The sequence below is a fragment of the Montipora foliosa genome, chromosome 12, assembly GCF_036669935.1.
Source record: "Montipora foliosa isolate CH-2021 chromosome 12, ASM3666993v2, whole genome shotgun sequence".
Taxonomy (NCBI): Eukaryota; Metazoa; Cnidaria; class Anthozoa; order Scleractinia; family Acroporidae; genus Montipora; species Montipora foliosa.
The window spans coordinates 13,739,964-13,754,963 of NC_090880.1; the positions used below are offsets into that span (position 1 = coordinate 13,739,964).

General features: G+C 37.9%; 1 protein-coding gene across 1 annotated transcript; it reads left to right on the top strand.

The window, feature by feature from the left end:
* The first annotated feature begins 10,217 nt into the window (after positions 1–10,217).
* Positions 10,218–14,875, top strand: LOC137980818 (tigger transposable element-derived protein 6-like). Its single transcript, XM_068828234.1, has 3 exons — positions 10,218–10,411; positions 13,039–14,483; positions 14,550–14,875. The coding sequence occupies exons 1-3, from the start codon at positions 10,218–10,220 to the stop codon at positions 14,873–14,875; spliced, it is 1,965 nt and encodes a 654-aa protein (XP_068684335.1).
* Positions 14,876–15,000: the final 125 nt, after the last annotated feature.

Here is a 15,000-nt window from a genome sequence, read left to right on the forward strand (position 1 = left end):
GAATATTACTAACACTACCTTTTCTTTTTCTATTATTATTATGTGGTTTTTAATAAATAGATGGAAAAGCACAACAAAGAAAGCAGGCAGAATTACTTAAAAAGACGACAAAAAATGTTGAAAGAGAGGAAAGAACAAAATAAGGATTCAACATCCCAGTTTCAAGAGGATGAAGACGAAAGTACTTGTTCAGAAAGCATAGCTGAAGAGGCCACTCACAAGAAAAGCAGGAGTGACAAATGTCAAGAAACTGTGAAAGCCCAATATCGCACTCTTGGTAATTTACCACCAGAGTTGCAATTTCACCCAATGAAGGACAATCTTTATTTCTCTTTTGTGAATGTTTTTGAAAACACGAGAAAGTTGCAGAAACTGATAGAAAATCCACTTGGAGATCATTGAGGTGTTAAGACTCTATATACATGTAGAGTAAATCAGTTTTATCATAAGATCATACAAAAGGCATCTTATGAAAAAATGACTCCTGATAGAAGCTGATAATAGATATATAGATAATTACTCGGGCTAGCTGCGAGTTATAATTTCGGGATTATTTTTTTTCCTCGTTCAGTCACAAATCGCATGTGTCAGTAGGTGAGCAGTTGCTCAGCACTCCGCACATGGCTGAGCACATGGAAAGCAGAAGTTGTTTGAAAGTTTATTGTAGCACAGATTCCATGACTTCAAGAGAGCTGAAATCACATAGAAACGAACACTCCGTTCGCGGTAGGCCCACTCGAAAGGATGTCGAGCATGTTCAGAGCGGGTCAGTCCGCATGCCTTATGAGAGATCAATTTACGAGCGAACATTTATGAGTGAACCTATCGAGAGTCATTTTATACCAAATGAGCTATGAAATCTTACTCTTGATAAAAAGCATCTTTAGAAGCGTCATTGTAATTTTAGACGTGATCATGAACCAAGTAGAATTCCAGTACGAACTCTACAACGTCTGAGTAACAAGAGGAGAAAGGTTAGAGAATTTGGTTACAAATGTATTTGTTTGAGTACACCTAAGTCTTCGAAAATGCTTTGTTATATTAAGGTTAGATCATATCATAGATGAAAGATCATAGATATTAAGGTTATGTTAAGGTTAGATCCAAACGCCTGCTCATTTGTGGGGTTGCATTCCTCTCTTAGGAATGCAGTTGTCAGTCTTTTAATCAGGAATTTAGTGCTTAATTTATTCGTTCTCTTAGAGGTATTTAAGGCTTAATTTAGTCATTTCTAGGGTTCTCCATCAGTCATTTTCGCTTGTGAGTAGTTCTTGCAGTTTCGCTTTCTGCAGTTTGTTACTTTCTTCGCTTCAAGCAGTCAATATTCAGTTACCAGCTCCTAACAAATGTAAGTGTATCTTTTCATCGAGTTTCTGTTTACAATTAGTTCATTTTACTAAGTAATTTTTGTATCTGTTTGTTTTCTTGTCTTAACCGCTTTTCGCTTTCACCGCATGGGCTGAGTTCGCGCCGTCATAGGCAGTTGAATGAAGAATAAAGCGTGTTTGAATTTTTATCGCTGGAGTTTTGTAGACGTAAGAAGATCACACCTTTGAAAAAATATGTAAACGTTTAATAAAGTTAAAATATTAAAGTACACGATAGAGCTCACTGTTTTCTTGTAACAAAGTTGTGTCTTTATAAGAGTCAAACCCATGCAGCAAATTATTGTAAATTTAAACTGACCACAGATATAGAAAAGAACCCTGGCCCCTGCTCAGTGTATGTTGATCCCAGCAAAACAATAGCAGAACCAAAAAGCCAAGGTAACGAGTTGGTATTTGTACAAAATGCTGGACAACAATGTGTTGCAATGAGTTTATGCTGTTTGATTTACAGTAAACGTCCATGTATAAGCCGCACTTTTTTTCACAAAATTGAAGCCATAAATCAAGGGTGCGGCTTATCCATGAGTACATCTGTGTTTGGAGTTTTTAAAAAACCTAATTAATATTCATACAACTTCTTAAGATCTCAGTAAAGAAACATAAAAGAAACTGAGAGCATGTTGCTGTTGTTCATTGACTGTCTTCGAGTGTTTATCGGCGAATCTTGCTCTCCAAGAGTTCTTTCAAGCGATTAATTTTCGCTTTACTCAAACAAGTAAACACGAACCTACAAGGCATCTCCATTCCTCCGCACGGCTGTTTGCAGTGACATTCCCCACATTGAAAGCTTGGCTACTAAGGACTCGTTCGTTTTGTTTCAATCGAAGGAATTTCAACTTTATCATGAAACCTTGATTGTTTGTCCCTGTTGGTTTATAGCAATAGAACGTTACTGGAACTTCAAACTTTATTGTACTACATTTTTTTTACAAAATCTGTGCTTCTACATTCGGGGTGCGGCTTATCTATGGATGCGGCTTATACATGGACGTAACAGCAGACAAGGAATGACCTTATTCAAGTAATGAATATTGGAAATCAGTTGTATTCAAGTTTGTCTCAATTAGCCAGACAGTCTTATTTAATGCAGACAGAATTACCTACAATGTTAAATGTACTTGATATTGACTATGAACTAGAATACAGTGAAAGTTTCACTGGTACTGTACATCGGGAGCCTGAAATAGAAGGATACCAGTACTGTACTTCTCTACAAAGAGCCTTTGAATCACTATTATCTCAAAACTACACCCACTTTATATTAACTGTGGGAGTTATCGGTGTTTTTATTTATTGCAATGTTGATATGGGGTTCAAAAGATTTGATTCTCATGCAAGGGATGTATATGGTAGGGGCGATCCTCATGGTACATGTGTCCTACTTGAAGCATTATCACTTGATAGATTAGTATGCTATTTTCAGAGTATACATAATAATGATATATTTGAGGTGAAGGGGGTACACATTAATGAAGTTCAAAATGGCATATAGTACTTTCTCTGAACAATGCACATGAGAGCGTAAATTTAAATCTAAATTGTGTTGTAGCCATCTACTCTCTGTGCTACTCTATAATTAAATCAATATCATCATCTGACCTACCCAAAACTGTCGATGTTTGCGGAGCTGAAGTGAGTTTTAATGTTTTCAGTGATAACAAGGAAGGACTATTGTGTGATTCACTTCAAAGCAAATCAATTCTTGAAAATGCTATAATAAACAATAGTGAGTGCATGGGGTTTTTGATGTGGCTTTCCTGTTTGTATCAGTTGTATCTATAAACCCACAAAGAAGTCAAAGTATGTATATTCTCTTCTGGTTTATAATGAAAATCACATACAATCAATTCAGTATATTCAGAACATAAATGGTACAGCCTCACTTGTTGAGGCAATTAGCGGTGTTGAAAAGGAATACAAGTCTACAGGTCATTACAAAATACAATTTGTATCATGTTTATGCGTGAATGTTGACAAAAATGAAAGGAAAGCAATGATGAAAAATCAATGGCAGAAACAAGACTATAAGAAGAAAGAACATTATTACAAAAGAAACAAGTAAGGGATATGACAAATACACAAAAGCCAAAGATGAAACAACTACAACGATTAGAGAAGTACAGAACAATGGCCACTGCTAGGAAACAAGATCTGCTAAACAAAAAAGCAGAGCAATACAAAACAATGGATACTACTACAAAACAAGATCTGCTAAACAAAAAAGCAGAGCAATACAAAACAATGGATACAACTGCAAAACAACACCTGTTAAAGAAAATTAAAAGCAGAACAATACAAAACAATGGATGCCAATAAAAAGCAAAAACTTCTTGAAAAAGGCAAAGAGGAATACAATTACCGGTGTAATGAGAAGACAGTGGATTTGTGTGTTGAACAGTTTAAAAAGGAATAATGGAAGGACCATATTATATTTGTTGTGTATGTCATAGAAAAAAAAAATTGAACACAAGTAGCTACCCCTCTCAAGATATTTTTTAAATACAATCATCATATGATGGAAAAGAATATATCTGCAAGACCTGTCACTCAAAAACCATACAAGGAAGAATTCCATGTCAGGCAATTGTGAACAACTTAAATGTTGATGAAGTACCAACTGAGCTTGGAAATCTTAAAAAACTGGAACAAATAATAATTGCACAGCACATCGTATTTGAAAAAGTAATAGTTATGCCAAAAGGCCAACAAAGAAAAATTAAAGGTGCTATATGTAGTATACCAGTAAACTGTGTGCAAACATGCAACATATTGCCTCCTCCTCCTGAACGATCTGATGTAATTCTCCTTAAATTAAAAAAAAAAGCTTCAGTTCAAAGAACATGTTTATTTTCAACCTGTTAGACCCGAGTTCATAAAAACAGCGCTTAATTGGTTAAAAGGTAATAATCCCTTATATAAAGGTATTCAAATTGATTGTGGAAATATTGATGTACAAATGAGAATGATGACACTACCTTTGCAGCAAACTCTCCACCAGCAAACCATTCAAGCAATACAGTATACGAATACATAACAGAGCCTGATGGTATACTTGCAAATTTAGAGATGAATAGTTCAGTGGAAGCCTCCAAAGATAACAGTAATGAATCACTTAATGAAGAGGAGGTAGAAGATCCTTTAAATGAGCACAGATCACCTGCCACTGAAACATGTTTACAGTCAGTTATTACAAATTACCCTGTTCTTACTGAGGAACAGAACTCTAGTACTTCTTCTGGTAGAGAAATATACAATGTAACACATGGTCAAAACAAACACCCAGTATCTCTTATGAATGATAAACTATGTGAAGAGGTTGCATTCCCAGTACTATTCCCAAAAGGCAGATTTGGCTACACTGCTGAAAGACAAATAAAAATATCACCAGTTAAATACTTTACATAATGCCAGACTGTTACACCACAGTGGACGCTTTGCCTCAAACCCAGAGTATCTCTTTTTTTGCGCAGTTTATTATTGAACAGAAAAACGTATCTGACAGTATTAATATTGCTCTTAAAAACGTTCATGTTCAGAATGTTACAGCATCACAAATAAGGTCAATTTCAAATACATGCACGCGCTTACTGTATTGTTTGTGCAAAATTGAGAATTTCTCGTTCATTAACGAGAAATTTTCAATTTTGCACAAACGAAGCTGAGTGCAGTATTGAAAATTTCGAGTTCATTGTACAGTAAGCAAGTGCATGTATTTGTAAACAAAACACAAACTAACAGTCTCTAACCGTAAATAATTGAGGCCATCATAAGTCAGCACAGGAAAGTGTCATGAACCATGTTTGTATACCAACCCTTTTAATATTCAATTTGAGTTCACTCAGCTGGCGATAGACTTACAATGTGGCTTCCCGCCCGACCTGTTTGAATGAGAAAACAATGAACTAAAGAAAAACAAATGAAAACAAGAACATTCAATTTAAAACTCAATTTCATTTAACATTTACTACCAATAACAAACATTTTTGACAAAGCAATTCACTCTTCGACATCAAATTTAACTTACAAAAGAGAGCGAGAGTTGCCACGAAAACTTGCAAAAAACTCAGTTTTGCTCAACTCACCATTGGTTTGCCTTCTTGTGTTTTCCAGGATGGCAGGGTCAATTATTTCAGTAATTTTTCCCTCCTGAACTTCGGAAAATCTTGAACTTGAAGCCATGTACGTTTGAAGAACAATGCACAGTTATTGTAATAACGCACTCTGTCACTTTGATGTCGCTAGGTAACGGAAACTCACGTGATCAATTTTAACCAATGATGCATGCGGATTTTAGACAGTGAACGAAGATTGAATATTAAGTCAGATTATTGCTAGAACTAATGACAAAATCATGACTGCTGAGGAAGTAGAAGCTTTATCGTATGACAAAAGATGCCGACTTCTTAATCTCAATCCTGTTATTGTAGCAAAGCATTTCCAGTACAGGGTAGAAACATTCGTTACAGAAATTCTACTAACTAATGCACATCCAATTGGCAAAGTAGTCTATTATGCTCTTCGAATAGAATTTCAAATGAGAGGATCTCCTCACCTACATACATTGATATGGACATCTGACTGCTCTAAGCTAACCCAAGACACTAAGCAAGACTATATAGACTATGTAGACCAGCATGTGCAAGCATACTTACCAGGCAGAGGTAAAGACCCTGAATTGTATGAACTAGTAAAAAAATATCAAACACATAGTCATAGCAAATCATGTAGAAAATATAAAAATATTGCATGCAGATTCAATTTTGGACAGTTCTTTACAGATAGTACTATTGTAGCCGAACCTTTACCTGATAAGATGGATGAAGACATCAAAGCAGCTGCATTAGCAAGAAGAAAAGAAATTTTTTCTCTAGTACAACAGAAAATTGATGAGGTTCTTAATCCTGGTAAGCCAGAATACCTCTTTTCTCTAAGTAAACAGAGCATATTACAAGATGTTGGGATTACAAAACAGGAGTATCAATGGGCTCTCTCAATATCACAAGATTCTGACTATGAAAAGACCAATAGACAGCTGTTTTACTAACAACTATTTCATCGCTGGTATAAAAGGATTTGCTGCCAATGTAGACTTGCAACCTGTATTCAACCATTATAAATGCATTACGTATGTCTGTTCCTACTTTTACTAAAGATGAGACTGAATGCTCTCAAGCTATTATGAATGCTGCAAAAGAAGCAAATCTAAGTGTTAAAGATAGACTAAGACAAATTGGTGCAGCTTTCCTTTCCAGTAGAGAAGTAAGCTCACAAGAATGTGTCTACAGATGTATGCCTGACCTTTGGTTGAGAAAGATATTTCCAAAAGCTGTTTTCATTTGCACAGATCAACCAGAAAAGAGGTTAAGAGTGACAAAGAGTGAACAAGACCTTGATGAATGAGATGATAATAGTACAGACATCTTCAAATCCAATATAATTGAACGTTATAGCATGAGACCGAACAATATTTCATCAGTTAATAACATGTGTCTATCTGAGTTTGCTGCTTACTATTACAAGGATTATAAATCTGATGTATCTGAAACAATAGATGCTCAACCCGAGATTCTCACTGATGATATCATCACACAACAACATCAGGAGTTAAATGACTCAGCGCCCTTTCCAAAAAAGATAAGATTGATAAATGGCAAAGAAGTCATGAAGTGCAGAGAGATTAAGGCTGTTATTAGATATAACAAACCCAACAAGACAAAGCAACCTGAACAATATTTTCATCACCTTCTCATACTTTATTATCCATGGACAAAAGAATCTGAGCTTCTTGGAAAAGTACAAACTGTAGTGGACCTTAATAAAGATACATTTGAACCAGATTCTGATGCAGTCACAGAAGCACTAGAGACACTGAGAAATAGTGACATCACCACACTGCACTCATATGATGCTATTAATGATCAAGAGAATGAAGACTTACAGTCGCAAACACATGACCATTTCAGTGATGCTGAATCATTTCATATCCATCCATCGCAAAATCTTGATCCACAAACATCAAATGAACAAACCCCTGGAGGTGCAACAACATTCTACAATCAACCATTAGACATATCTGATGATGATCTTCGTCAAAATGTAAGATCTCTAAAACACTCAGCAACGAAGACCGCATGGCAAACTACCATTGTGGTGGTGTAGAAACAAAGTTAAAAACACGGACAGCTTAAAACAAACTGATGTTCAGCCAGTTTATTTATTCCTAACAGGAGGAGGAGGAGCTGGCAAATCACATCTCATTAATTCAATATATCACACTACTACGAAAGCTTTTAGACATGGGATGACTAATGCTGAAAATCCAACTGTCTTGCCTATGGCTCCAACAGGAATTGCTGCTATTAACATCAATGGTACTACAATACATACTGCATTAGGAATTTGTATCCAAAATCTTCCACCTATGTCAGACCAAAAAAGAACACAAATTAGAATAGCACTATCACATTTGAAACTATTGATTATTGATGAAATCTCAATGGTATCAAACACTACTCTGCTGCACATCCACCAACGCCTAAAAGAAATATTCGCTAGACCAAACAACCAGCTGTTTGCGGGACTTAGTATTATTACCCTTGGCGATTTGTACCAACTACCACCCATTCGTCAAAGACTCGTATTCGAGGAATACAAAAATGTGTTTTCATGGGATTCTTCGAGCTCTACTATGGCGCAAAATCAAAAGAATAAGAAGATAACAAGGGAGGACATTTGCTCGGCGATTGACATCCGCCATTTTGTTTGCGAATATCGCGCCAAAATTCTGTTGTTGGACTCAGGAACATCGCTGATGACCGCGCGTCTTCAGTCTTTGAAGTGATCGAGACGATCTTATGGAAACAAGCAATCGCCTCAGTCGCCCGATCGTCTCGAAAGTTTTTGAGATGACCGGGACGATCGGGACGATCGGGACGATCCGTACGATCACATGGAAACCAGGCTTAATGTGCAAGCCAGTGAGCCATGCGAGTCACAATGCAAGCCATGCAAGTCATGTGAGCCATGAGTGAAAAATGAAAAATAAAAAAAACTAAAGGACAAAAAAAAATTAGTATGTATAAGATATCTCGTACCGTTATTGTACTTATTCACGAGTCCATCCGCCATTTTTGATTGTTTTCAAACCCAGTTTCTCTCAGACAGAATTGTACATTAAATCCCACTTCTCTACTTCCTCATTCCTTGGCACATTGCACAGAACCAAAGGGGTGGATTTCTTCATTCCAGCCGGAATAAATTATCAGGAGAGATAGAAAGTACTGTAGGAAACAGACAACTTTTTTAAAAGACATGTTTCGGCATGCTTATGCCATCATCAGTTTAATGAGTTCCTAAGTGTGAACAGTTATAAAGTCTACGGGTAGATGAAAGAATTATTACAACATGACGTAATACAAAAGTGGGTACTATTTACAGCGTGACACCAAACATCAAGGCGTAAACTAAAACGTGAGAAAAGTGTTGTAATGCTGCAATTGTTTGTTAAGTTCCGGTTTGATCTTATTTATATAAAAAGCTTCTTTGAGTTTTAAATCAATTGAGTTGCTGGCAGAATCCAGAATACTAAAGCACAAAGGGGAGTATTTGTTTTTACATAAAGCAGATGTGTTGAAATGTTTAAAAATGTGCGAGTTTGGGAATTGGTAAACTACCATGGATTTTAGAGCAACAGGAGTACGATCTTTAACACCAAACATGTTTTTAATTTTGAATGAAGTGAAAACTAATTTGATAGTTAGGTCAGATTTACAAAAGCGCTTAGTAAGTTGTCGGAGTTTAAGTTTCACTATTTTGGAATAATGGCCAACAAAAGGGAGTTTAAAATAACGTGTATCATTAGTGTTCCGGCTTTTTTGAGAAAAAGACCCGTCAAGATACCGCTTGAAAGTTCTGTCAATAATGTGCGAGGGAAAGGAATTATGTTTGAAGGTGTCGGAAAGTTTATTAAGATCGTCTTGAAGTTTTGATTCGATCGATAAGAGTTCGGATAAGGCCCATTTTATAGCATGATGGAGTAAAACTAAAGAAATTAGTTAAGAGACCACTGTAAGTTTTTTTATGAAAAACTGAAAAAACAATCACGCGAAGAGTTGTCATAAAGTATGTCAAGAAAGGAGAGTTTACCATCATTCTCTTCCACAAAAGTGAATTTGATGTTAGGGTGCCATGAATTGATGTAATCAAAAAATGACATAACATCCTGTTCGTTGTGAAAGACACAGAAGGTGTCGTCAACATAACGCCAGAGTAGAGGAAACCAAGAAAAAGATTAGCTAAGATGGGTGCTAGTGGAGAGCCCATCGCTACCCCATCAACTTGATCATATAATTTGCCATTAAAAAGAAAATGAGTCTCGGCTGTAGCGAATGAGAACAATTTCTTAAGGTCGGATTTTTTGATTGGAAATTGAGGGTCATGCTCGAGAATAAGATCAATGGCAATATCAATAGTAACATTTAACGGAATATTGGTAAATAACCTTTCAACATCGAAGGAAATGAGAAACTTGTTAAAATCGAAACTCCTGAGCTCTTCAACAAAAGAAAAAAGTTAAAAGTTGTCTGTTTCCTACAGTATTTATCATACTTGCTACCATTGCGACCATATAGAGATAGAAAGTGTTTTTCTGACATTTACTTCTGAAATAATTTAAGTGAGGGTAGTGAGATTTGAATACAAAGCATTTCTTTAACGTTGTAGTTGCATTTCTTTAACATTTTCAGCACAGACTTAGACAAGGTTAACATTACGAAATGTAGAAATATTTTTTGCAAACAGCAAATGTTACTTTTTAGGATTTGTTACAAGATGGAAATTGAAATTGAACTTCAGCAGAGGATAGAACAAGAAGGTTTTGAAATTGCTTTTAATCCTCCCGGCGGTGGAAGCTGTTTCTATCCGGCTGCAGCGTTTCAATTGGGATTTAAGTCTGAGATCTTGCACACCCTCATAATTGATTATCTGGAAAGCCATCAGTTTGACATAAGTTATTTTACCAATGTGTAAGTGATTGCGTGACAGAGAAAAGATGATGACATCAACGACATTTGGTCAAGAGAAAACAAACGGAGTGAAATCAAATATTTTTCGCGTAATTAGTTTATACATCATTCTTTTCTTGTTAACGTCTATTCCTTAATTGAGCCCCAGTCCTAGTCTTCTTTTCATTGTACACTGCAGCTCCTTTTTTCCCTGTATGATTATCTATTTTTATAATCTTAAGCCTAATTTTCCTTGCCTCCCGGTTGAGCGGTTCCGTTTATAGCTGCAGCATGTACATTGTCATGATGTTCGTGACAAAGCATTTGAAAAGCAAGGATTTAGGTATTGGCTCTTCTTACTGTGCACGCCAAAAGGCTATATAAGGCAGATGTTTAATGAATGAATGGAGAAATTAATGGTTGAGTGTTTTGAAAAAGACCTGAAAAGACTCTCCCACGAAGTTGTTTGTTTGCTCTTTACCTTACAGGATGACAATTTCGTTAAAGTTGTGGAGCCTCAGCTGGGTCCCTCAGTGGGCACTCTTTACTTTGGACACAGTGGTAATCACTACGTTGCATTCAAGCCCAAGCAAAGGGTACATTTGGTTACTTTCATGTGCTATATATAATGTAAACAGATGTGCCTGGGTTCATTTCAGAACTAGGGTACATGTTCAGATTGGACCTGTAATATACGATTTCTGAAGCTCTGTTTACATTTCAGACAGATTTTTTGCTGTGATAGTCGGTCACTGGGTTATGCTCAGGACATTTATAAGTACACAGTAGTGCTGAGTTATTCAACCTTTTCACATTTGTTTAAGGTGTCAAGCTATGCAACGTCAGTGAAATCTTCAAGGGAAACTATGAGCAACGTACTTGTAGTTTTTCCCCTACAATCAAACGGGAACAAAGCGCTCAAGAAACTAAAAAGTGCTCCAGTGAAACTTCAAAGCCAAAAGGACAACGACAACAAAGGTACAATTTTAAGGGTAGCTGCTAATTCAAATCACGTATTCTTCTTGTTTGTGGTTTTTTTTCCGGGGGGGGGGGGGAAGGTGGGTGAGGGGTGGGTTGAGGCTTATTCTCAGAGGAGGTGGGAAGAGGCGAGGTGGAGTTCACATGATCGGCATTAGCGGTATACACACCGTCGCTGAAAAGATCATTCTGTTGTATCTAATTTCAGATCAAGGGAGGAAAAAATGAGATGAAATGGTGGGAATCTGCAGAAGAATACAACCACGGAATGAGTTTATGGGGAGGAAGAAAAATCTCCGATAACACATATTCTTGTTAATGAGATATTGAAAAAATTGAAGAAAAGGCAGCTCCAAAAGACGAGTCAATAAAGGTATGTAGGATAAATTTATTCATGTGTTTAGCTGTGCTTGTAAACGATGTGAATTGGACAATGACGCTCACAAAACTGCAGTTCAATGATTTGCTGTTTCCCGTTATGCAACTTAATATTTTTGCATGAACACTCCTCGTCCAGAGGCTACTTCGTACACACCAAAAATCAAATTGTCCCTGTGTTATAATACAGTCAACTCTCTCATAGCCACCACTTCTCGTAAGCGACCACCTCCCGTAAGCGACCACTTCGTAAACAACCGTTCTGTTTCTCAGTTAAATACTGTTCCCAGAGCTCTCTCGTAAGCGACCACCACTCAAATTTCTAAAGCGACCGCGACCACTTTTTAGGCCACAAATTTGACATATTCTTTTGCTTTCTGTTTCTGGTAAGCGACCACCCAACATAATCATGTATGATCGTTAGTGAATCACTACTCAGAAGTGACAAAAGTTCAATTTTTAATGACGCTACCCCGGACTGCTGACAGATAATAACAGTTTACATTAATTGTTACAGTGATCTGTTCCAAAATGATATACTGTCAGTACAAGTTTCATCAGAAGAATGCATAGATTGGCCAGGCGCTATTCAATGTGAAATATGCCAGTGCTTTCAATCTTTTCTTTAAGCCATAGAATAGAAATGTCATTGTCTCTGTAGAAAATGTAACTGCAGGGAATTTCCAGTCCATAACCTGCTCCTCGATTTACACGTTTTTCTGTTATAATGGCCTTTCCATTGTTGGTCCTTCGTTTCAAGAATTTGCTGACATACTGAGACATTTGTAATGGTATGTGGCCGACAATTTCGTCTTCTTTTGACACGGTGTTGGGATGTTCGGCTTCAGTAAAATTTCTTGACAGCGGCCTCACTACTACAACTGCCTTTCCATCTTTTTCATTCAGTGGCTCACGTTTCAGTCTACGTTGCTCACCAATTTCGGGAACCCATGTTGTTTCATCCTTGTAGACATGATAACCTCGTATGAATGAATGAACCGTGATGCTTGAAAAATTCTTTTTCTCCATGTGGACTTCAAACGGAGTGAATCGATGGTGAATGATAGGCAAATGACGAAGATTTTCAGTTCTGTTACTGCACGTGTTACACGTTGGTTGCGTGGTGGGTGTTCAAGTTTGATTGGCATCTGCACTTTGTATCCTTAACGCGTGAGATAAAGATAAAATACTCGAGGGAATTTCCCACATTTGTACATGCACGTGTGCTCAACAGGGTTAAAGATGAGGAACTGTTTTTAATGCTCAAGTCTTACGAATTATATTTGTCTGAGGTGTGCAAAACCTGTCTGTAACAAGTCTAAAGAATGTTCGTCCCCTGCTGACGAAGACAGCCTAGGCTGGAAAGCTGGTGTATCGGTGGCTTATTGCGTTTCTTGTTTTGACGTGCCGACCCCGAAGGTGGCCAAGCAAGCAAGAATCCCAGTTAAGGACATCAAACCAGTTACAAAGAAATTCACAGCGAAGAAGCCACCAATGCCCCCACAAGCTAATGATGGTCAAAGAAAATGTCTTTCCCTGAAAGAAAAAATAGAAGTCATCCGGAAATCTAACGAGGGAAACAGCACGAGAAAGTTAGCGAAAATATTTGATTGCGGGAAAACACAGATTGTCAAAATCCTGAAGCAGAAAGCTAGGATTCTAGAATCGTGGAACTCTAATGAAGGAGCTCAATCTCAAAAGAGATTGAATGTTGAAAAGTATGGCGAAATCAATGGTTTGTTGTGGAAATGGTATACCAGAGCAAGAGAGTCAAATATCCCTGTTGATGGCCCCATGCTGGTCGAAGAAGCGCAAATCATTGCTGAGAGAATTGGAGATGACACATTTAAAGGAACAAGTGGTTGGCTAGACAAGTGGAAAAAGAGACATAAAATCGGCCAAATGAATATTGCTGGGGAAGAGGGAGATGTAAGCCAAGAGACGATAGACAGCTGGAATGAAAGATTGAAAGAGCTAACTAGGGGCTACTCACCGAGGGATATATGGAATGAGGACGAAACTGGCTGTTTCTGGAAGGCGATGCTTCAGAAATCGCTCTCTCAAAAGGGGAAACGCTGTAGGGGCAGCAAAAATGCGAAGCAACAAATAACCTCTGCATTCTTTGTGAATGTAGCGGGCAACAAAGAGGCCCTTATTGTGATAGGAAGTAGCAGACGACCGCGCTGCTTCGCACGTTTGGCAAATCCATCATACCCCTGCCGTGCCCAGTACTTCAGCAACGAGAAGGCGTGGATGAGAACCGAGATAATGGTTACTATCCTTACCAGGTTGAACAACCGTCTGAAAAGAGAGGAAAGGCATATTATCCTTTTCTTAGACAATGCACCATGTCATCCACCCTCGCTGACAGACATGTTCTCCAACATTAAAGTGGCCTTTCTACCAAAGAACACCACATCGCGCACGCAGCCCCTGGATGCAGGTATAATCAAGGTGTGGAAGATCTACTACAAAAGGAAGTTGCTGCGGCATATCGTTAGTCAAGTTGACGGAGAACACTCTGCCAGCGAGATAGTAAAGTCTGTGAACCTCCTAATGGCCGTGCGATGGATGATAAATGCGTGGGACGAAGTCGAGTGCGAGGTAATCAGTAAGTGTTTCAGACATGTTGGAATGTACCCCTCAGCCATGGAATTGGATGAAGATGACGATGACCCGTTTGCCGGTGAGGAGTTACTAGACCTTGAAGCCCTGGTGCAGAAGATGTTTAAGAAAGGTATTGACGCTGCACCCTATGCTGCCTTCGACGATGATGTGGACGCCTATTAATATTACTCCTTAGATCCCGCCGACCCTGACTGGAGGGAGACCCTACGAGATGAGGTTATCGCTACTCACGTAAACAGCAACAAGACGGAAATAGCAACTGATTCTGACAGTGATGATAGCAGTGACTATGCTCCCTTACCAATCCCAGCGGTGCAAACAGTTAAAGGAGCACTTGATCTCGTGCGTCAGATCGCTGAGTTTGCAGATTATCGGAGTTGCAAGGATTTGTCTAGTGCAGTCACGAAAGTGTCTGATATTCTTGTTGACATGAGGCTTAAGTCACAGAAGCAATCGAGCATTCTAGATTTCGTGGATAAGCGATCGAATGAGACCGAGTAATGTAAATACATTATTAAGATTTCAAGTACAGTATATGCACCCCATGTTTGACGTTGTTTTCCTAGGTTTTGTTCGGTTTAAATTTCAGGTGATTTTCATTAACATGAGACACATTGACAAGTACT

Bases quoted from the DNA above. Each gene is read 5' to 3' on its own strand.
- LOC137980818 (XM_068828234.1), top strand. From the start codon at position 10,218: ATGGAAATTGAAATTGAACTTCAGCAGAGGATAGAACAAGAAGGTTTT. The intron at 10,412-13,038 runs GTAAGTGATTGC...TATTTGTCTGAG, and splicing joins ATAAGTTATTTTACCAATGT to GTGTGCAAAACCTGTCTGTA. The intron at 14,484-14,549 runs GTATTGACGCTG...ATTACTCCTTAG, and splicing joins GCAGAAGATGTTTAAGAAAG to ATCCCGCCGACCCTGACTGG.